Source organism: Aulostomus chinensis, chromosome 7, assembly GCF_037954235.1.
Source record: "Aulostomus chinensis isolate RoL2024-O1b breed Wild chromosome 7, RoL_Achi_v1.0, whole genome shotgun sequence".
Classification (NCBI taxonomy): domain Eukaryota; kingdom Metazoa; phylum Chordata; class Actinopteri; order Syngnathiformes; family Aulostomidae; genus Aulostomus; species Aulostomus chinensis.
The window spans coordinates 15,699,898-15,723,236 of NC_141326.1; the positions used below are offsets into that span (position 1 = coordinate 15,699,898).

Here is a 23,339-nt window from a genome sequence, read left to right on the forward strand (position 1 = left end):
GGAGAGTGAAATGAGTAGGTGTTCCTTTTATGTGCAGGGGTCAGGGGTCCTCTGGCTTCGACCTCAGTGGAATTGTAGAAATCAGTCATCCTTAGACCGAGGGTCCCACCCCGAGGGGTACATGTGTTACCTAATCACACCCCAAATATCAACACTTGGTGTCAGGCAAGCATATAAATCACAAAAGATGTATTATGAGCAAACCAATCGATTGAACGAGTGTGTGATTTTGTCAGGTGGGGAAGTTGATTGAACTGCTAGCTGGGAAGGCAGGAGTCCTGGACGGGAGGTTTCACTACGGTACGGCCTTCGGAGGCAGCAAGGTGAAGGATGTGTGCGAAGATCTCATCCGTTATGGATACAACTACCAGGGCAAGGACTTTGTCACCTCAGGAATCACTGGGTAAGAAATAATAAAGAACCCATCTTATACCAAGTCAAACTGCACCTCTCATAACAAACCACATGTTTTAGGTCTTTTCCAATTGCAGCTTTTGATTTTATTTAGGAAACTGCTGAGGAGCAACTCTGTCTGTCCAAAATTAAAGTGCCATGTGTCAGACTGAAGCTTAAAAACACACAGAAGGATATGAAGGTTCCCAGCACCACATGAATCAATGAAAAATACAAATACTCCCCTTTGATTCATAAATTAAACCGGACAAACTTACAAATGCAAACTACAAACAGAATGTTTGGTATTTTTACTGATGTAACGGTATTGTAGTGTTGACAGATGTGTCTGCTGTATTTTCCTCAGAGAACCTCTGGAAGCGTACATCTACTTCGGGCCAGTCTACTATCAGAAACTCAAGCACATGGTCTTAGACAAGATGCACGCCAGAGCTCGGGGCCCCAGAGCTGTTCTCACGAGGTGAAGTCAGTGGTCTTCTTTTAATTTCATAAACAAAACATTCCTTACAGGTGATACTGAGCCAGCCAGTGTGACACAGACAGCTGACAGTTACTGAAGATAACCTGCAGAACAACTTCCCATCGACAGCCAAAAACCCAAATATCAAGCCCTGTTATCCAAAAAAACAAACCCTCAGAAACTGGGCCAAAAACACTCCAAACACCTGACTGACTCACAGTTCCCTGACTGTGTCGTTTAGGCAGCCAACCGAGGGCCGTTCCAGAGATGGAGGTCTGCGTTTGGGTGAGATGGAACGTGACTGTCTGATCGGCTACGGAGCGAGCATGTTGCTGCTGGAGCGCCTCATGATCTCCAGTGATGCTTTCGAGGTGGATGTGTGTGGACAGTGCGGCTTGTTGGGATACTCCGGGTGGTGAGTTGAATACCTCGGCTTTAGTAGTTGTTCTGTTTGTTCCTGGTCAGCAGTGGTTGGGGAGGAGGGGGGGCCTTGGTTTCCAACCAAATGAGCACTATTCTTTTAAAAAACTCCATGGCACAGGGAATTCTTCTAAAGATTTGGGTAGAAATCTTGGGAAACTGTAAGCACAGTACGAACAAGGTATTAGAACTAACAGTGTTACTAAACAATGGCAAAAAAGGTGCTATAATACATATAGCATTTAGCATAAGTATCTTTTAAAATATGTAGCATGCAAAGCTAAGAGTGTGCGCATTAGATATACGTATGTAGCAAGATTCAAGATACTATTTGTAGAAACACAAATCTAACTTAGCATAGCACTCCTCTAAAACTCATGTATGACAAAGCTAGCCTAGTGCCTAATGCCACACAGCATTGTAGCGTGGCTTTGAAGTTGTTATGGAGTTGGAATATTTCTATAACTTACTATTTAGTATTTGCCATTAAGGTTAATACAAGAATGATTCATTTTTGTTTGTGTCACAGAGCTGGACTTCTTTAAATTCTTTAGTCAAGACGTTTTGTTTTGAAAATATCAAACTACTAATTTTTCTGTCCGGATCATAGCCTCCAAAGACCCACTCAGTAATGTCCGGTTTATCGCTAGTCTGATTCTCAGCCATTGTCTTTCAGGTGCCACTACTGTAAGTCGTCCTGCCACGTGTCTTCCCTGCGGATCCCCTACGCCTGCAAACTGCTGTTCCAGGAGCTGCAGTCTATGAACATCATCCCCCGACTCAAACTGTCGCGCTACAACGAGTGACACAGCAGGGACAGAGAGACAGTCTGTGAGTGAAAGGCTTCGAGTCAGTGATGTGATTTCAATAGCCTGAGCTGTGAGCGACCAGAAGGAAACGGCTGAAGCTCAAAGGACATTTTTGTTGAGTGAAGTTTAGGATGTTGTCTTGTTTTTTAAGTTGGTCATGTTTCGCCATTATTTCTTCTGTAAATGTATGTAATAAACTCTAAAAGATTATTTCACCATTAACTGCTGTGTCTTAGAATGTGATGAGTCCTGTGTTTCCTGATGAATTACAAATGTATGTGTGAACGCTCTCGATCGTAAATACAGGATTTCAACAAGCATGAAGAGTAACGTGAGGAAAAGACGACCGAAACACTCCTCAGGTTAAGGTAATCCATCTCAGCACAGCCGCTGCCTCCAGGTTACATTGTGTCAGTCTGGAAAATAGAGAAACTTGAAGTTCCCCTCCACACATGTATTAGGTTCAAAAATACTTACTCTACTGTCTACTTACAATTACAAATACTGCAATGTGTGTCTGACATAATAATGATCGCCACATTACAACCCCCAAAATGCCACCTACTCCTCTCCCCCATTAAAAGTTCCAGATCACAAGAATAAATGAATATTTGTCATTTCACTTATTTATATGCTCTCTAAAAGTCCATTCTCACTTCAAAGCGTCATTGTTTCATTTTCTAGCTGTGTATGCTGGAGTTGGACCAGGATCAGCTTCTAAGATATTTGATGTCACAAGTCTGAGCACTGAGAAAATGGATACTTTCACCAATGCAGATGAAAACACACAGCGATGCTCAAACATTAAACCGTGGAAACGTGAAGAAAAACAGATTTTTGACCGGATGGCAGCATTAAGATTGTGTATTAATGGGTTCGGGTTACAAACTCAGTGGGGGGGGTTTGCGGGTCACCTATGGTGCGTTCATGTGTTGGTGAAGATATCTGACACCTGAGTTTTAGCTTAAGAGCATTTCCATTTATACCTTTGCTGAACATTTTTAGAAAAGCAGCAGACAAATAGATGATGGTGACCTTAGTGGAGAAAATTATAAATCTGACGTCAGTTGTACAGTTTATTAACTTGGACCAATTAATATCATAATAGGAGTTTAAATAACAGCAACACAGAAAAATACAACGTTTTGATACCTAAATGTATTGTTCAGAGACACTTCAATTCACCTGTTACCTCACTTGTATGAAACCATCAGCCTCATCCGCCTATCAGCAAAATGTGTAAGTATCTACTCATTAAAATACAGCTAAATTGAATGTTTCCAAAATGGATATACGTATTGAAATATCAAGAATCACTGAACATATATAAAACATATGAATTGATGGGGATTTTCAAGAGGCCACCGTTATCATGTCGTTCAAAAAATACACTCAATAAAAAAGTGTATTTTTCATCTCTTTTTACAGCTTCCACTAACACATCATTTATCACGTATCATAATTTTTTTTTTGTCCCGGTCAAAATTAAGAAAATACTCATTAATAATTATCATTCATAGATGATAATTATCCAGTTTACATCTATTTATCAGCAGCCCTTTTGATTGAAGTAAATGAAAAAAAATGGCAGCTTGTCAAGACAAATGTAGTTTTGTTTGGAAAGGTTTTTCCATTTGAGATGTGTACATGGTACAATAACTGCCTCAGAAAATTTACTGATTTAACATAAATGTGTCATTCTGGGCCACATTTCATACAGATGTTTAAAATTGTAATTTTTATGTTGTTTTTTTTTTGTCTATTAATACTCCAGTTTATGTCACGGAAGAAAAATGATTGTTTTCTTAAAACAGAATAAATGATTAAATTTAGAAGTATAAAGTATTTCCTTTCTTTATCACACCACTTTTGTGGACAAATCCAATCCTACACATTTCTGAAATAACCTTAATGAAATCTGTTCTATATCAACAGCTAAACATCGGCCACTGCTCGCTGTGGGGACCATTTTAGGTGCTGAGGGTTGATATTTTTCACATGAAAGATTGTGTAAAAAGAATGGTTTCCAATATCCCAGATCAACAAATGTACACGGTATGATATTTGTGGGTGTTGATACTTCGGTATTTCTGGAGAACAATGCAGCGCTGCATCCTGCTTTATTACGCGAGGTGATTAAAGTTTCCGTTATCGCGCGATAATGAGATGTGCTTGATACAGCAGTGTTCAACATTGAAATGCATCCTTCTCTTTCACGTCAGTAAGAAGAGAGAGACGCCCTCTGATCAGACACTATATTAATACCTCTGGCAGGTTTAGTATGCAGTATAATACAACAGCCATTCTATACATCTTCCCTTCATGAGGATTAGAGTTGTTCTATTGGTGTATTTAAACATTAAAGTAGTTAATGGTGCTGTGAAACTCTCCTGGATTATGCTTCTAAATCCCCTAATTAATATCGAAGATTAAAGGAAGGATTTATTGCAGGGCTGTTGTATTATACTTGAACTCAGTCAGCGGTTGACTGCTGTATGGTTTCCTCCTCAAACCACAGCCTTGATGCCACCAACATGTTGTATGTGGAGTAACCATACCCCCCACACGCACATACACGCACAACTCAATTGGAGCCTTTTCACTGAACAAAAGCCGTACACATCCGTTTGTGATGGTAGAGTGTGTGAGAATGGGACGGCTGGAACAGGCTCTTTTGGTGGCTGCACCTGTCCTATTTTATGAGGCTCTAATGGGCAGATAACAGTGGAAGGATGGGAGATGCAGCCGCCTCCTCCTCCACCACCACCACCATCTCATCTTACTGGACTGAAACAAATGAGATCCTCCTTTAAGGTCCTGGCTTTGCATCAGCTACTATTTAAGAATTTGGATAATGTGCTTTATGTTTTCTTGCTATTTTTTCTCATCTTTGCAGCTGACATTATGACTCTTATCAGCTTTCCACCCCTACGTGAGTCTGAAAAAGGCCAATTAAGCAAGTGTTTTTACAGAGCATCACCCTTTGCACCGTGTCCCATCCACCCTGTCCCACACGTGCTCCCAGGTGCCTGCATGGTGTGTGCCGGTGAGTTGAAGCGGTGGCGATCACGCCTGCGCACTCGCAAGAGAAAGTCTTCCTTTGCTATCCATGGTGTGGTGAGTAATTCAGCTATAATCCGCCTTTCTCCTCTCCCCTCTTCTTTCCCCTCTACTCTCCCCCTCTCCTGTGGTTCCATTCATATTCTAATCACAGCTTTCCCTTCTCCAGCTCTCAGGCACTCCATCAGAGCCCGACCAGCCTCGGGCTTTGCACTTTTACTTCCCCCCCTTTGTGACCGTTCCCTCTTCTCAGAGGCACACCGAAATAAGGTTGCCACAGCGAAAGAGAGGGAGAGAGAGAGAGAGAGAGAGAGAGAGTGAGCAAAAAGAGGTGAGAACTCCAACAAAAATTCACACTTGTACTAGATTGTCATGTTTGGATGAGACGAACATATGATGCATCAACTCTGTGAGAAGGTTGTCACACAAAAGGTTTAATGGAGTTGGGAAAGGTGGCAACAAGTGTTTAAGAGATGAGAAACGGGAGGTAAAATCTGAGGAGGTGGCAGGAGCGGCGGTTGTGTAGGGATGTATGTTTATTTGGAGCTCGGGGGTGTATAAAAACGTATTAAATGCCATAATGGAAGACGGGGAGGCCACAGTGTTAGGACTGCGTAGATCTAAGCCTCTTTTTTTTTTTTCGTTGGGAGGGAGCTTTTCTTATTCAAAACAGCCCCACAAAAGACTTCCAGTGAGCCTTGCCACATCCCCATCTGACTTGGGGCCATTCATCAGCCTTCCAAGCCTATCAATGACATGTCCCCATCAGGGCTCCTATAAAATCAGCCCCTTTCCCATGAAACATCAGCAAACATTTTGACGGGTCTGGCTTTCCCCCCGCTGGATTTCTGGAGGAGTTTCTACCCCCTTCTTCCCCTCTTCCCACCTACCCCCCCTCCCCATCTCCTCCGCCAACACCACCCTTCTCTGGGCAAACCTCAGATCCTCAACATCTCCTGTGACGGGCAGTGGTCACGGAAACAGAGCGAGACAAGGGGAGAGAGCCGCTGAGGAGGGGGAAACGTGCACTAAGCCATTTTCTTGGAGGAGCCAGTGTCGTTGATGGGAAGAGGATGCATTGCGGGCTGCTGGAGGAGCCTGATATGGATTCCACAGGTCAGTCCTGCTAATTCTACTCACTTTGCTTCTCTGGAGGTTTTCTGTTGAGAAACGTTACATCAACGTGTGCCGCTGGACTTCTGGAAGTTGCTCTGAAGTCATTCAGGATGTTCATGGATGCTGAATTGCTGATTTGTACCCTGTTTCTTATTTCTTTAATTTCTTCGGTTATCAGTGGAGGGGATGTTACCGGCTAAAAAACATTTATGGGAAGGGCTGTTATGTGCAGGGTACGTTTTTCAATCGGTAAAAGAAAAGTTGCTGAGAAATTGTCCTTCAATATTTTTGTTTTTTAAAGTTTTTTCCCCCAATCGTCTCACTTAAACTAGTTACGTGCACCTGCTACTTGCAGCTTGAGGTATTTTAAATTCAGATTTGGAAAAAGTTGTGCAGTTACCAATTATTCACTCTTTATTAACTAGTTTTATATCTAAATGTGAGTGATCTTAAGTTTTTGTAACATCATTAAATTCAATCATGCTTTAGTTTCCATTATATGTTGAGAAGCGGCTTCATTTGATACAATTTTTAGAAAATGTGTTTTTCTCCATTATTTAGTCTTACGCTGGGGGGAAAAAAAAACCTTTTTGAATAAACTGATTCAATTTAGAGCGGTTTAGTCCTCAAAGTGTGTTAATAAATGTGTGAACATCTGTTTCACTTGTTGATCGAATTTAATCCAATTATTTCCATCCCCAACTTATCTGTCCCTGTGGTAAATGAAGCTTGAGACCTGAGCCTGTGTGGAGAATTAGCTTCACTTCACTGGATTCTCGTTTTCCTTTCCAGCCTTTGGCTTTCTTAGATGGACAGAAGAAAATACTGTCGGGAAAATAACCATGAGATGGTCAGGAGGAGGGTTAGTTGGTGTGTGTGTTGTTGGGGTTTTATTGGGGAGATAAAAATGGAAATGCAGAAGCTGCTTTTTGTGCCGTATTGGTATTTACCGCAGTTTTGATTACGGAATAATATTTGTCTGACATAGAACGAAAGCTGCTTTCTTGTCCTGTGAGTTGATTTTCTACTCGTCTACGTCGTTGAGCTGTAGATTCCTTCGTTGAATACAAACTTTTTGGTCTCTGAAACTTTTCGTTAACGTCCTTCGACTCTCTCCATGGTTTGCTCCAACAGGTCGCCCTGCCAGCAGTCTGTCCTAGCAACAGCTGCTATAGTGACTAGAGTCAGTTCACATGCAGAGAAAATAAATGTTACGTGTCCAGTTTTTATTTTCTCGACGGGACAAACAAAAGCTGCTGATGTTGGATAACATGGTTATTTAAGTGAACATCTACTGAAATACGTCATTGCCCTCAGGCAGGAAAAATAAACCCAATTGCCTTCCCTCTTAATTACATTTTTAATTATCAAATACTACTTTGGTTTTTTTTGGAAGAGAAATGAAGCGTTATTTCACTCCTTCCATTTGTCTGTTTTTATGTGAAAGTTGTGGTGTTTTCCTGCAGCTCGCTCCCAGAAAGCACCCCAGTTGAGCTATTTGTAAGTAGAAATTAAAACAGGACAATGGCCTCTATTCCACGAGACTGCTTCAGTAATGTGCACAGGCTCTTTTAAGAAAGTGTGCACGCTCGTAGTCCCCGGGGGAACAATGCAGGATTCCTGCCGGCTCGGTGAAAACATCTCAAATAGAGCCATGGCTTCACTGCTGCCTATACAATCTGTCACTTTGGTGACATTGAAAAACTCCGGTGTGTATTTGTGCTGTTTGTGTAAATAAAGCTTTAGTCCTTCTCCTTTGTGGAATAAAATTAGTTTAAAGAGTGAATAAAACAAAAAACATCAGACAAGATCTTCTAACTGATCTATTAGCTAAATGACTATTAGGAGGCCTTCTTCTGAATTTCGAAAATGAATTCTTTTCACCAGACGTGTAATTTCCATCACAATTTCGGTGTAACCTTTATGTGTCTATTCTGTAATAAGAATTGTCATATTTAGTCTGTAACCCTCATCTCTTCCTATAGAGAGCTGGATTGAAAGATGCCTCAATGAGAGTGAGAGTAAGCGCTACTCTAGTCACACATCTCTGGGGAACATGTCCAACGACGAACGTAAGCAGCACCAGCACAGTGATGCCTTCATTCATTTATTCTACTTATAATCATGTTTTGTTAAAAAAAAAAAAAATCATTTATATCTATCAATTATAAAAAGAAACGTTTGCAACTGCTCTCCTGGTTTATCAACCTGTGTTAATTTTAAATTTTGTCCTAAAACCTATTCAACTATTGTTTGTTACAGATGAAGAAAAAGAAAATAATAGAGCCTCTAAACCACATTCGACACCGGCTACTCTGGAATGGTAAGTTTTATTGGTTAGTTGTGTCTCATTATATGTGCAAATAAATGAGAGAAAAGATCAAATTAAAACTAAATACACACGTATTGACTCAATGCAAATATCTTTTAAAAAAAAAATCAAAAATATTTTGATAATCTACCATCTGGAACTTGACATATAAATGCTTTTTAGAGTTTTTATTTTACCCCCTATTAAAATGGTGTACGCATAAAATAGCTTTTCGTTTCGTTGCCAAGAGTAATGTTTTGATCCAGGAGCTGATATAATTGTTCCCGACTTATTATCAGTCACGTTAGCTGCTGTTTCATTACGTCAGTGAAGCACAAAGTTGAAAAAAAATTTGATTGAATGTTGTACAGATATTGTGTTTTTGGTAACGACAGAACAGAATTGATATAGCAAGCATATACCTGAGAGAGATGATACATAAATATATGAATTTAGACTGCCTGCTACATGTCAACACATTTGAGCTAGTTAAGATATTTGTATGAATTTAAACCCATGTTGAGGAACTTGTCCTTCCAGTTACCTGAAAAAGAAGCTTTCTGCGTAATTAGTCACCGCAGCTGTAATTGGCCCTATAATGATTTTAATCCTAACTTTAAATCCAGTCGATGAATACAATACACTCAGTACGAACACGTAGAAGTCAACTCACTGATATGAGAGCTATTTCTCTGAGAAATGAGGTTACAAAAGCACAGATAGGCAAAAAAACAAACAAACAGTTTTTACTTAAATAAGAAGTGGAGTGTACCTAAATGATTCAAAATCACCAGCAGACCTGTGATGACAAACAGAAATATATAATGAGCCAAACGAGGTGGGGATGCTGATGATGACTCTGAATTTACTCTCCTCTGATCAGTCTGTTCCGTCTCTGACCTTTAGAGACGCGACCTCGTCCAAACTCCACAATATGATTTCCTATCTTTAGTCTTCGAGCTCTGGGGGCCAATAAAACCGGAGCATCACACACTGGGGAGACATTTCTCCTGTTACATGTGGTATGTTTGTATCTTGGAAACCTGTTATCAAGCTTGTATTTAATTTTTTTTCAAGTTCTTACAAACTGCAGTCATGGCAGGCACTCCCTCTCTTTATAGATGTCTCGTAAAAATGTAACCTTCATTACCATAAGTGAGCCATTCCTCAGCGTTGGAAATTTGTGGCTCAATTTTAAGTTTTAAAAACTTCTGCAGTCCACTCTGAACTTAAATTACAGCTCTATTTAAATACTTAAGACGAGGATGAAATATGACCATTTATAGTATTTATTTCATAAAGAGAACAGTTGTATCTGTGGGTGTGTACTACCGCACACTCGGATAGCTGAATAATCCACTCACATCCACATAATTATTTATAAAGTTACTAATTTAAACAAAATTAAGTGAAAATGTCAGACCAGGGTCATGGTTGTTTAACATTTGATAAGCTCAAACAATTTCACCATATCCTGCCGAATACGGGCACGGTGTATTTATTTTGATTGAACTTTATTGTAAATGACCTCTAATGGCCCACCTGTAATACTTTGATGATGCACCAGGGGGCCATTGTCCATATTTTGGAAATCACTGCCATAACTAATGAAAACCTCATGAACTAATTACCCTTTTTTTCCCAAGTTTTAGCATCAAAGTAGATACAATCAGTTCTCAAAGAGAAAGCAGCAGTTACTGGTAACGATACTGGCGAACCTCAAGGCTCAATTTAGGGATCCATCTTATTTGTTACTTGTTTTTTTTTATTGCTACCTTTGACAAAAACAGCATAATAATATCTGTGCCATGATCTGTATTTTTATTTGCCAAGCACCCTATCTTACCAATAACGTTTTCCTTGATTGTTGGGTTAATAACAAGTTCTTGTGGTTAGCAAACACACAGCAGATGAAACCTCACATTTAGAGATGCATACGATTCAGCTACTTGGAAGAGTTTCAACTCTTGGAGGTCAATTTGAACTGCTGTTAATGGCAAGTATGTCACTTAAGGTATTCAATTTTAAATCAACCCAATATATTTAAAATAAAATATCTGAACACATAGAGCAACATTTATTTAAGTGTATAAACCCTGCGGCTGTCCAGAATTTATCAAGGCTGAAAACTGTCATCACCCAAATTCCTTATTATAATTCTATATTTCTTCGTGTGTATTATATGCAAAAACATTCAATTAAATCTTCTAGTTAGTTGTGTTATATTGTACATTTTCAAAAAGTTAATGCTTTCAGGATGAATGACACAGTCTGGTGATGTTGAATGATGATGTTAAATATCATAGAAGGACTGTCGTCCATGTGAAGTGGCGATAATGAGTTGCTTGACATGTTCTACGTTGTGATGAATTGGATCTGACGCTACTTTATCTTCATCTGAGGTTCTGTTTTAATGCTATTCTGCATTTTCCAAACCATGAGCTGACATGCAGACAGCATGAGAGTGTGTTTTGAACAGCATATATCACGTAGTATATATTATTATAGTGTATATTGTCCCTTTAGGAAATAAAGATCATGATCACATGATTTCCTCCATTCAAAATTTCTCTGATTTCTCTGTTCATTCTCTGTTCACCCGCTCAGGCATGTTGTCTGGCTTCTACGCCGTAAACTACAGCTTTTTTTTCCCCCAAATACCAGGAACGTGACAATTATGAGACTTCTTTGAATTTAAGGTTGTGGTTTTAGCGATGAGCCAAGTTCACGTTTGCGATGAAGAATCAAACTTTGTTTTTACAGGCTAGAAGAGAACTATGAGATAGCTGAAGGTGTGTGCATCCCCCGAAGTGCCCTCTACATGCACTACCTAGACTTCAGTGAAAAACACGACACGCAGCCTGTGAATGCAGCCAGCTTTGGAAAGGTAACAGTTCAACCTGAGCGGATATGAACTCATAATTCTCATCTGCATTCAAATACCTTTCTACATTTTTTTTTAGGGTTTATAAACATTGTAAAATAAAGGTTTGCAGAATAAGATAAGATCCTTCACATCAGATGGCTGTTTCTAAATCCTGGGAAGACAATTATCTGACTCCATAGACAGCCAGCATGGTTCACTCAGCGCTGCTGTCCAGCTAATATCAGCTCCAGCTCAGTGTGAGGCGAAGCTCTGCGGTCGTTCACTGAACACATAATCTAGAGCCAAAGAAGATGTGGTTTCTTCTGTTCCCACAACCCCGAGAAGTTCCTACCCCCAGCCATCCCCTGTACCCTGGACTCAGGCCCCAACCCCCAACCCGGCCCACCCCCACCCCTTCGCAGCTCCTGTCGGAAGATATTGAAAAAGAGAAGGGGCCTGGATTAATGTGTAATTAAAGGAAATTTGGAAGGGTGAGATGTTGCGGAATGTTAGATCAGTGGCTGGAGCAGTGTGGGGTGTCCTTTAGGAAGGCTTCATTGATTCAGGACAAAAAAACGAGAGAGGGCCCGGACTGCCTCCCTGTCTGCTCATTTATCAAGCGGGGCCTGACAGAAACTTCACAGCTTGGCCTCTATTTTCATCCCACACAATGGAGAGTTACACTGTTTGCTAAAGTTTCTGCACCAGGAGCTGGACCAAGGAGCCAATCTCCCTGGACAAAAAGATCGGAGAGGAAGAAGGAGGGAGTGGAAAAGAGAGAGAGAGATAGAGAGAGAGAGAGGATAGATGGGTTGATAGATGAGGGGAGACTTTTTTTATACACAAAAAAGTAATACCCCTGGATGTCATAAATGGATGGCTCTCAAAGCCTTTTTACGCTGACAGACCTCCCTCTGAGAGCAGACTTTCATGTTGTTCTCCAGGAACACCAGATACTCTTCACACCCAAAATTTTCCCTTCTACATAGTGCATGCTCACAAATTCTACCCAAATAAAAACCCTACCATTTTCCCTTAGTGCTGCTAAATTATTTATACTTCTCAGGATAGTTACTGATGTCTTTTCCTCTCATTCTCTGAACAGATTATAAGGCAGCAGTTTCCAGCATTAACCACCAGAAGACTGGGGACCAGAGGGCAGTCCAAGTAAGCTCGCTTTATGTAGACAACATGCATGTAACATGCTAACAAAAAAACATGTCGAATTCAACATGGGGATGCAGAGAGACAAACTACAAATCCAAGCAAAGTGAAGAATGACTGAAACACACAAGTTAAAAGCTTTTTTTTATGTAAAAAAATTAATTTCCCTGATAAATTTGCATGAAATCTATATTTTCAAAGTGTATTTCTGATGTGAAGAAAGATCTGGCATCACAACACAGACATTTTTATTTTTTATTATGAAATGACCTATCAGATTAAAGTGCGTAATCTGATTCATCTTTGTTAATTAAGGTAATACTCCATATAATCTTGTGTGTTTTTGTGGCAATTGATGTATAAACTTGTACGTATTTTTATAATATGCATAAAAGTTGTTTTTCCCCTCCTTAAGTGGAGTGGCGCTACTTGTACACGATGAAAACTCTCATCACCATCTGTCCCCCCTCAGATACCACTACTACGGCATAGCGGTGAAGGAGACCTCTCAGTATTATGATGTGATGTACTCTAAAAAGGGAGCGGCGTGGGTGAACGAGACGGGGAAGAAGGAGGTCACCAAGCAGACAGTGGCGTATTCACCGCGCTCCAAACTGGGGACGCTCCTGCCAGAGTTTCCAAATGTCAAAGACCTAAATTTGCCCGCCAGTCTGCCAGAAGAGAGGGTAAACAGGAGTTTTAAAAGTCCATCCTTACACAGCCTCCACCCCCTTTCTCCACCTCTCCCTGCCATCTCACCGTCTCTGCGCCCCCTCTGGCTCCAGCCTTTTATCTGCCCCGGGACCTTCACTGGCTTCGCGTTTAGAAACAGACCTTGAGGATTTATATGCTGGCTCCTCACTAACTCTTAATCTTTTGGGGAGATAATAAGATCTAGCATTGGACAAAGGGCAGGCACTAGCTGTCCAGCTTTTAAAGAGGGGGCCATGATTTTAAATGGTTTGTGTTTTGCTGATCTCTAAAGCTTGTTTTATATTACTTTGCTGTGCCGCCTAGACCTGTTACATGTATTTATTGCTTCACATGCTTTGCCCAAGATTTATTTTCTTGTTTTTCGACCTCTTTTTCTGTAGTTTTCCCATACCAGAGAAAAGCGCTTCAGTGTGTGATGCATCTAGATCAATAGTGTGTTATTGTTTGCAGGTGTCAACCTTCATCATGATGTACAGAACGCACTGTCAGAGGATACTGGACACGGTCATTCGAGCCAACTTTGACGAGGCAAGATTTTAGGATCAGATTCACTTTCAGCAAGCTCTTCTGTCATATTTGCACAAGTCCACAAGTGCACATTTTTATTTTCTTTCACGCTGGATATTGTGTGCGTGTCTTAGGTCCAAAGCTTCCTGCTGCACTTCTGGCAGGGCATGCCCCCCCACATGCTCCCTGTCCTCGGCTCCCCCACCGTGGTCAACATAGTCGGCGTCTGTGACTCCATCCTCTATAAGGCCATCTCTGGGGTGCTGATGCCCACCGTCCTGCAAGCACTGCCTGATAGGTGAGCATGATGTGAATCCTGTACCGGTTTTGTGTTCGCTAATGCTACAACTGCTAATGCTACAATGGATTGGAAATGTAGGTTTTAAACTCTTTCATTTAACCTGCATACACATTTTACCTACATTTTACCTTTATTTCTAGCTGTTTGTAACACAAATATGTATCTACAATCTAAATCATGGCTTTATTTTAAATTTGAAAAAAAAACAGATGGCTTGTTAGGAACATTAAATGTAAAACTTTTTGAATAATCAATTTGGAAAAATATGTCATTGAAGCAAAAAAAAGCCTAACAGTTTATGATGTGGAGCCTGTAGACTGACAAAAAAACAACAACAAAAAAAACATTTGAACTCCTTTTATTGTTAGTTTCTGGGCCAAATAGTTCATAAAGAAATTATTATTTTTAATTGTGAATTTAATAGTATATTGCATATTAATCAAATAGAATGATTAATTATTTTCAGGGTTTTTATTGTGTTTGTGTTTCCGCCCCCCCATTTACAGTTTGACTCAGGTTATTCGAAAATTTGCCAAACAGCTGGACGAGTGGCTTAAAATCGCCCTTCACGACCTTCCAGAAAACCTGAGAAATATCAAATTTGAATGTAAGTGGCAACATTTGAAAACCTTATCGTGGCTGTTTACATCTTGATAAAATATGGATGTTTCATTTTTATAATAAAAAAGAGGAAGTTTGAAAGACGATAGTATTAATCTGAAATTTTTTTTTCTCCTTTTTTTTATATCCAGTATCCAGGAGATTTTCTCAGATTCTAAAGCGGCAAACATCATTAAACCATCTATGTCAGGTGCCTATCGTGGTCTGAAAGTTTTTAATAAAATCCATATGAGCAGCTGATAAGGGGATACGGGTTTACTCCTGTGGGTAATATTGTTGATGTATCTTTGCCTAGGCGTCGCGAACTGTGATAAACAGCGCTGACATCACCTTTCAAATGCTGGAGGATTGGAGGAATGTGGACTTGAACAGCATCACCAAGCAGACACTTTACACCATGGAGGACTCCCAAGAGGAACACAGGCAGCTTATTATCCACTGTAAGTCGACGCATTTAAAACAGATTCTACTTGTGGTCATCTTGAGTGCTGCATCTCAGCACACTTTACTTGGACACAATAACACACAGAGAGGAGCTATCATTCCCACGACCGGCAGAGTCGGCCATTAACGACGGAGACCAAAAGGTTAAACAAGTTCACTCTCCTCTGAAACACCCCCGTGGAGCATCTCCTATTCACGCCGGCCTCTGAGTCAGGCCTGACAGGATCAGATGTCATAGATGCGTGCATGTCGTTCCGTAAATACGACAATTCTATCACTTTTGTTTCTTAAATTCTCAAGTGTGTAACCTGAGTGTGTCTCCACAGTGTATCAGGAGTTCGACCGTCTACTGGAGGAGCAGTCTCCCATTGAGGCCTACATCGAGTGGCTGGACTCCATGGTGGACCGCTGTGTCGTCAAGGTCAGAAAAGAGACTTTTTTTTCTCAACAGCTCTCGAGATGACTCAGCGCTTTCTTGCATCCACGTAGTAGTTTCATGTTACACAATTGAGATGAATGTAATTTTCGAACTTGACACAATAGCGACTTCCCCTTATAAAGCAATCATTTTCTTTCCTTTAAAAAGACACCTGTGGCTGACAGCTGCTTCTCTTTCCTGCACGCAGGCACTTACGCTGCAATCCTCCCAGTTAATGATGTCTACAAGCTTCCCATTTGCGTCCATTATGTGCCAGATATGGGCTTGTAAAATTTGGTCGCCCTGGCAACGTCTTGGGCTAGCCACACAATAGTTCAATAGGAAGGCGTGTCCCTGGGGGCAAATTAAATAGTTGACTTGTTGACATGTTTTTCGTTCCTGAGGGTTTAAGCCCCAATACGGACCGAGGGGTTAATGCTGGCATCCCGACCCTTCCCCCTCTTTTCTCATGGAAATGTTCCCTCTAGGTGTCAGGGAAGAGGCCCGGGTGCCTGAAGAAGGTGGCCCAACAGTTCCTGCTGATGTGGTCGTGTTTTGGTACCAGAGTCATCCGGGATATGACCCTCCACAGCGCGCCCAGCTTTGGTGAGCCGCTGACAATCCATCCTCCATTCCTCCATGTCACTTAATCAGTGTGTGATATAGACACAGTCGTTAGTTGTGTTATTTCCATTGTCATGACTCAGCCAAGAGGAGAGATACAGAAAAGAACATCATTTCTTTAATGTGACATTCCAGTCTTTACTGTCATTCCACCTGAGAATTTCATCAGAAAATGACATTTTACACAAATGTGACACATTAAATCATCACATCAGAGACAGAAAACATTAAATGATTTTCAGTCTGTCTTCATACATGTAGAGACAGAGAGAGCGCACATTAAAGCCACTTTCAAATATAGCAGTGAACACCAAGAACCGATTTTCTGCGCTTCAACTGGTTCAAAAACGTCTAGACAGACAACCTTTCCTCAGACACATTGAAGTATTATTGAAGAGCATAATGATCTGACAATGAATAAGTGCATTTTACAAAGTAAAGATTTCACCTCAATAAACCAGTGGAGCCCGCACAAAATGTTACAGGTAAAAATCTTTTTAGTGAGCAGCTGCTCGCGCGAGGGCTTCTCGTTTCATGTTTCTGTGGACGCCTGGTGGGCAATGATGGACCCTCATACAAATGTTTCAGGATTCTCTGTGTATCTAAAAGGAGTGTCACATGACTGGCGCTTTAACAGCTCTCTGTGTATGTCTAAGGTGTGTAATAACTGAGGAGCAGTAAAAAGGAAAGACAAGGGAAGCGTCCTCCCTTTCCTTCGCTTCTGTCCTTTAGCCCGCTCTTTAAATATCAAAGACACAGCTGGTTGCAGTGTTTTGATAAAGCAGGTCTGTGTGCACAAACAGCTAATTGATGAAACGCCCCTCCCCTCTCTCGATGTGTTTGCCTGTCTTTTCCATTTTATGACAGGTCAGGATTACACCCAGCTCCATGAATAGCCACAAGTGTTTATTATGCGCACGGCGGCAGCACTAACCGGCACAATGACACAATTGTGACACTCCCTCACATGCCACGGTCTCTTCCGTGCGACCCTGAGGTCAGCGGACATATTTCTGGCACTGACTCGGAATACGGAAGCAACCGCACTTACTTTTTTTTTTTTTTTAATAACAGCAGCAGTCCTGTCAATCTAGAGGATGTGATGTCATCACGGATGCTTTATGTCTGAATATAAAACACAGATTTGCTTTTTGTCCTCACAATAAATCAGCCTGTAGCTATGAGTGGGTAGAATATCGATACAGCGATAAATCAGGATACTTCTTGTTGTGATTTGTTGTCGCTGCTGTGGTGCCCAATATAAAAGATTTTTATTGAAAACGGTGGCGGTTAAATACTTTCTGCCTTTTTTTTCACCTAGAGTTGTATCGTAGATGAATTGTCGTGCAGTATATCAATGACCACAGCTTCAGTGTGACACCATCATTATCCCGGGTTAATCTGTGATATCAACATGTACGTGTCAGCATGTTTTGTTTTTGTGTTTTTTGTAGAATAACTTGCATTTCTCTGAATACAACTCCTACAGGGTCCTTCCATCTGATCCATCTGATGTTCGATGATTACGTTCTGTACCTGCTGGAGTCCCTGCACTGCCAGGAGCGGGCCAACGACCTCATCAGGGCCATGAAGGGTGAGGGCAGCACAGGTGAGACGGCCAGCTGTAAACAGTCACCGGTGTGACAGAGGCGCTACACACGATTTGTGACTTTTAATATTTGACTGAGTGTGTTTTCATTTTAAGCTGCCGCTGCACACAAAAAAATCCTCAGCATCCTGTGAACACTTAACCCGAAATGACTTGTGTGATATTTGAAGGTGCTGTATTGGATTCGGTTGAGACTTCTTAAGAATGACTAATGTGTATAAAATTCCGTAAGTTTAGGCAAGGCAAGGCAAGGCAATTTTATTTGTATAGCCCGTTTTCACAAACAGTTTGTCTCAAAGGGCTTCACATGGCATCATAACAACATCCTCTGCCCTCAGACCCTCACATCGACTGAGGAAAAACTCCATAGAAACCCTTTTAACAGGGAAAAATCTGAGACTCCTTGAGAAATAAACCAGGATCAAATCGGGCTTCTGATTGTGACATTAAACTTCCTCTAATAGATATTCTTCAGCAGGAGCTTTGAGACGGACCGAGTGCCTAACTCGTCTAACTCGGCAATTTTCCAAAAAAAAAAAAAAAGTGTTGAATTGTGATACATTTGCATAAAAAAATGATCATTGATGTGATTATTTATTTTTATTTAAATGTGCTCACATCCAAATTAGTAAGATTGTTTTAGGCTCGGTTTCCAGTACACCTGCTATAAGAAAAAGATGGCGCGTTTTATCATCAAACTGCCTCTGCACTGTATCAGGTCGATGTTATTACTTTGCGGAAGTCACTCAAAGATCAATTCTCTCATTGTAGCTGCAGATTTCCTTTAGCTTCCAAGCACCACACCTGCCAGCTCATGTCAGAGCTCCTCGTGGTCTCATGGTTCTCCCGTCTGCTTTTCTACAGAGAGAGAGGAGGAATTTACGCTGACAGAAACAACCCCCACCTCCCCATCTCCAGGATCTTACTCTCCAGCTCGGTCAGTGCACTCGGTGGGTGTGTCCTCAGCCAGCTCCCCAACGACTGACGTGTCCCCAGAGTACACCGGAGTCACCTACACCACAGGTGAGTCACTGTCACGCGCAGCAGATCTCTGACAGGTTTCAGCATATATCCGGTAGCTTCTCTGCACCGTCACACCGTCTCTGTGTCTAGCAGGCGCTGTTCAGTCATATACCTGGTCCCTTACATACACAGTGACTACAGCCGGCGGCGCCACCCCAGAGGCCAGCCAGCAGCTGTCCTGTATGAGGAGCAGTGCGCCAGTCACTCCTCCATCCTCCACCCACCGGATGCCAGTCTACACCCACAGAGAGGAGCATGGGTAACTATGATTTTAGTCTCAAATATTTTCACAGCAATGTTGTCGAAGAATTCTGATGCACTCACTCCATTCTAGCTACACTGGCAGCTACAACTACGGAAGCTACACCAACCAGCATCCTCACTCCATCCAGAGCCAGTACCCGAGTCTGGCTCATGAGCCGGCGATCCCGTCCCCCCTCCACTACTCGGCCTACCACCGCTCGTCTGCACAGGTCAGGCCCATCACACAGAGAGCAAACGCACTCTTACTCATATTCAGTTACTTTCATCCACAGATCCTCCTTCTTTGCTAACTCTTTAGTTGGCATTTGAAAGCTGGAATTAGTTGATACACACCCTAATGGAGCTGCAGTGTTTCTTAGTGCTTTTGCCATCAATGATAGCTCCTCCTGTGAGCGCCCATATGGGCTGGCTGCCATTTACAGAAATCATGAATGAAAATATAATCCAAATCTCCTAAAGTAAAATGAAGTACGTGCTTGGGGGAGAATTTTTTTTTGGGGGGGGGGGGGGTTAAAAGACTCAAGAAGAGATTTCATAGATTCACAAAATCACCAACTTGGTATCTAAGCTGATTTTCAGCTAATGTTGTAACATCTCTTTACTCTTACAGTAAGAATTTTAATGAAAAAATGCTTCAAATCAAATAATCTTTAAATGGCCTCTTCAAAGTTCTGTCATCAAGTTAAATTATTGGGTTTCTAATTTTGATAGATCTGTTTTATACAAATCTATAAATATTAAAAAAAAAACTTCTTTCATTGTTTAAAAATGTATTAGAAATGATCTGAGTTCATATTTAAGCTGTAAATTTGATATTTCAACTGTGCCCATCTATAATCCCAAATATTAAAGATACATGTGCAGAAATATGCCCAGTGCCGTGTGTCACAATACAGAACATGTAACCTATGTGGATCAAAGTGAACCCAGATTGGTGGGATGGTTCAGCCCAGTGTGGCAGCTTCACAACAAAAAGAACAGTGTAGGAAACCTTAAGGTGCTTTGACCGACAGCAGCTGCACTACATGTGAACGAGAACATCTTCACGCTGCACAATCAGTGGAAAATTTCATCTAAACCACCGTATGTCCTGTGGAAGATGGCAGGAAGGTCCAACATTTGTTCAAGCCCAACTGTGTCTCAAAATACCATTTTAAAATTGAATATTTGGACAGCAAAGGCCAAAGCCGAAAATCGGAGCGCTCACAGTAGATGGAGGAAGATTGGTCATCGTCGTTTAAGCTCGTGCCTCGACTGGTGTCAGTTAACTCTTGAGGATGATTTCCTGTCTACTGCCTGCGTGCTGGAGGGAGACCAGCCAGGCTGCAGCTCTCACATTGTATCTTTAAAGTCCTTGAATCACCCCCCATGCAGCGGAAGCAGACACTGAAAAGTGACCCTGTTCTCCTCCTTGTCTGTCCTGATCCTCTTCATCTGCAGGCCAAAGGGGCGTTTATTAAAATATTGTTATTCAATGGTCCCTTTTCTGCTTGTGAACAAGAGGCAGCTGATCCGTCTGTTCTGCTCTCTGACCTGCAGTGACTGTCTTTTTCCATGCCGCCGTTGCTTCATAATGGACTCGACTGTTGTGTTTATGTTTAATGAGAAAAGGAAAAGCGTTTTACTTCCTCTTTTTTTAGGCCCATTTGAGCTTAAATGGGGCACAATGCCGGCGCTTTGTCTGTGTGAGAGGTTGAGCTGAATCGAGCTGAAAACTTTGTCGCATCCCCATCTGTCTCACATATTTTTGTCAGCTGGCAGATACAATCAGTGCTGTTTATGATCAGTCGCCATAGGCAACAAATTACACACAAAAACACGTTTTCAGCTGCTGTCTGATCTCCCAGAGTGTATGACTTTCTATTTTATTTCTATTTCTATTTTCAAATCAGAAAATTACCATTGGGAGCGTCAGTCCAGTATCAGCTGGGCTGCAGCGACCAGGAAGAACGTAGCTGACAGCCCTCAGTAACCTGAGGAGAGTTCGCATGACTGCAGTTATTTTCTGCTACATCTGATCACAAGAAAATAAATGACCAAAATAAATGAATGGGAGTGATTAGAGCTTCTGTGAAGGACAAAGTTGGGAAATAAATAGATGGATACTCATATGTAGTAGATATGAGACTGGATCGGGTTCAAACTTTGTTGAAAGTATATTGAAATAGATAAACCTTTGTGTGTCTGTGGTACAAAAAATTCATTTTTGCAGTCTCTTGGGAACTGAGCCCATTTTCTGACTGTTTTCAAGTCTTGATGCTGAGTGCCTGCTGTCTTAGGTCTAACAAATAGAAATATGAAGTCAACCGTCTCATCTAACAGTCTAAAAAAATAATTTTAAGAAACATCATTAGAACATCCAGTGAGCAGCTGTTATTGATGCATCTGTTTTCATGGACGTCCAGGTAATTTAAAAAAGTCCTCACCCTAAATCCTGAACTAAACAATGACGATTTAATCTTTCAAACACTGTAATGTTTCCGCTCACTGACTTTGACATTCTCCTCCCCAGTACCAGCTCAATGGCCAGATGTCTCGGATGGAGCCTTGCTTGATGAGCAGCACTCCTCGCTTGCACCCCGCACCTGTTGCCCCCCGGTGGCCAGATGTGTCACCAGCTAACAGCTGTTACACCAGCCCACCTATGCATTCATCGCGCTATGCCACGTCTGGGGACATGTACTCTCCCCTCGGCCCACGCAGGAACTCGGAGTACGAACACTCGCAGCATTTCCCTGGTTTCGCCTACATCAACGGAGAGGCCACGACCGGCTGGGCCAAATAGCCTTGAAACAGTGGACAGCAAAGTCCTGGCTGCAGGCCTGCCAAGATGGCGGATGGACAGTCTTTGAACACTCCCAATCAAGTACATCATGAAAAGAGGTGCAGAGAGTTAAAGCCACCAACACAGGGTGATTGGAATCACGTGTGGACATACTGACAACTGGAAAGGTATCATTACGTCAAGAGATTCGTGGCGTCATGGGTTTCATGAAATGTCTACAAATATTCATGTCTTTGTCCACTGATGGAAGAAAAACCTTGCAGCAAAAATCATTTTCAGAGTGCAATGCTGCTGCCAAGCTGTGCCTTTGTTTTAAGGAATGTACTCCTCTGCCAGTTTCCCTCGCCATTCTCGTAAGTCAGCGCACACATGACCAACAGTCAGTCCGTGATGTGCAAGGGATCTGAGGGCTACAAGCTGACGCCGTCTCCTCCTCCTCCTCCTCTTCTTCCTCGTTCTCAGCACTGATGCAGGATGTCGTCGTGGGCTAAATTACTGCAGGATGTGGATGCACTGTTCTGCCTTAACATTCTGCTTGTGATCGCAGTTACACACAGTGGCACAAAGCCAATAGACACAACACAGGTGACAGATATGAAAGATCAGTGTGTGAAGGTTTTGCCATCTTGGGTAGTTTTATAATGATCGAATGCTGTGACTCAAAAACAACCGTGTGAGCGTATTCTGTCGCAAGCTTTTCTGCAGTTTTCATGTGACTATATATATATATATTTATATATATATATATATATAAATATATATATATAAATAAATATATATATAAATAAATATATATATGGTATGTATTTTCTGTAACTTTGTAACATGGTGTATCATTTCTTTGCTATGTTACAATTGTTCACTGTTTTGTATGATTAGTGGAGGACGCATTAACCTAGGGTTGTGTGTTTTATAATGCACTCAAAGCTACTGAGGACCTATTACCCTATGGGTATTTATAAAAGGGAAAATATCAAAGTGTACAGTAACATGAAGTCTAGTCACTTTTCTGTAAATAAAAGCACTGGAAACCATCTGTGGTGACTGTTGAACTATCACAGTTGAAACCGATGTGTGTGGGGAAAATATTGCCACATAAATAATTTCACAATCTAAAAATGTGACTCCTTTGTCTTCTTTTGTTCTTTTTATTCCTTCTACGGAAGAGCACAGAAACCTGCAGTCCAAACAGTAAATACCTTATTGTCTATTATTATTTTGTCAGAATCAACGGCGGCACTGGAGAAAAACTCTGTAATTCTCAAATTAAGACATCAGATATTTATAGAAATAGAAGTCGTGCCCATTTTTATGAATGGTAAACACGTTGTCTTGGAGCTGCTGTTTGAACATCCATCATTCAATTTGAGCCTCTCTTCATGCCAGAAAAGAAAACTTCCCTTGCGATG

General features: G+C 41.4%; 2 protein-coding genes across 8 annotated transcripts in view; both read left to right on the forward strand.

Annotated features, from left to right (window-relative positions):
- The window catches only part of polr3b (polymerase (RNA) III (DNA directed) polypeptide B), a 31,568-nt gene extending 28,917 nt beyond the window's left edge, over positions 1-2,651 (forward strand). For 4 of the 5 annotated variants that reach the window (XM_086208706.1, XM_086208707.1, XM_086208705.1 and 1 more), the window contains 4 exons: positions 237-403; positions 761-874; positions 1,116-1,289; positions 1,971-2,651. In XM_086208706.1, coding sequence (XP_086064832.1) covers positions 237-403; positions 761-874; positions 1,116-1,289; positions 1,971-2,100 — 585 coding nt within the window. In that variant the 3' untranslated portion in view covers positions 2,101-2,651. The other variant, XM_086208709.1, reaches the window with a different exon arrangement.
- Positions 2,652-5,820: 3,169 nt separating this feature from the next.
- Positions 5,821-23,007, forward strand: rfx4 (regulatory factor X, 4). 3 transcript variants are annotated; one of them, XM_086207768.1, is made up of 18 exons: positions 5,821-6,279; positions 8,265-8,351; positions 8,542-8,602; positions 11,354-11,477; positions 12,562-12,623; positions 13,093-13,306; positions 13,785-13,862; positions 13,976-14,139; positions 14,649-14,749; positions 14,895-14,953; positions 15,059-15,203; positions 15,534-15,628; positions 16,114-16,231; positions 17,739-17,858; positions 18,723-18,881; positions 18,972-19,140; positions 19,216-19,354; positions 21,658-23,007. In XM_086207768.1, the coding sequence occupies exons 1-18, from the start codon at positions 6,237-6,239 to the stop codon at positions 21,928-21,930; spliced, it is 2,211 nt and encodes a 736-aa protein (XP_086063894.1). In that variant the 5' UTR covers positions 5,821-6,236; the 3' UTR covers positions 21,931-23,007. The 3 variants fall into 3 exon arrangements, with proteins under 3 accessions (XP_086063894.1, XP_086063895.1, XP_086063896.1); XM_086207769.1 differs by having other exon boundaries at positions 5,822-6,279; positions 18,975-19,140; XM_086207770.1 differs by having other exon boundaries at positions 5,824-6,279; positions 19,014-19,140.
- The last annotated feature ends 332 nt before the right edge of the window (positions 23,008-23,339 follow it).

Excerpts from the sequence above, each read along its gene's own strand:
- rfx4 (XM_086207768.1), top strand. The coding sequence starts at position 6,237 with ATGCATTGCGGGCTGCTGGAGGAGCCTGATATGGATTCCACAG. Across the intron at positions 12,624-13,092 it reads GGGACCAGAGGGCAGTCCAA|ATACCACTACTACGGCATAG; the intron begins GTAAGCTCGCTT and ends GTCCCCCCTCAG. Across the intron at positions 19,355-21,657 it reads ACCACCGCTCGTCTGCACAG|TACCAGCTCAATGGCCAGAT; the intron begins GTCAGGCCCATC and ends TCTCCTCCCCAG.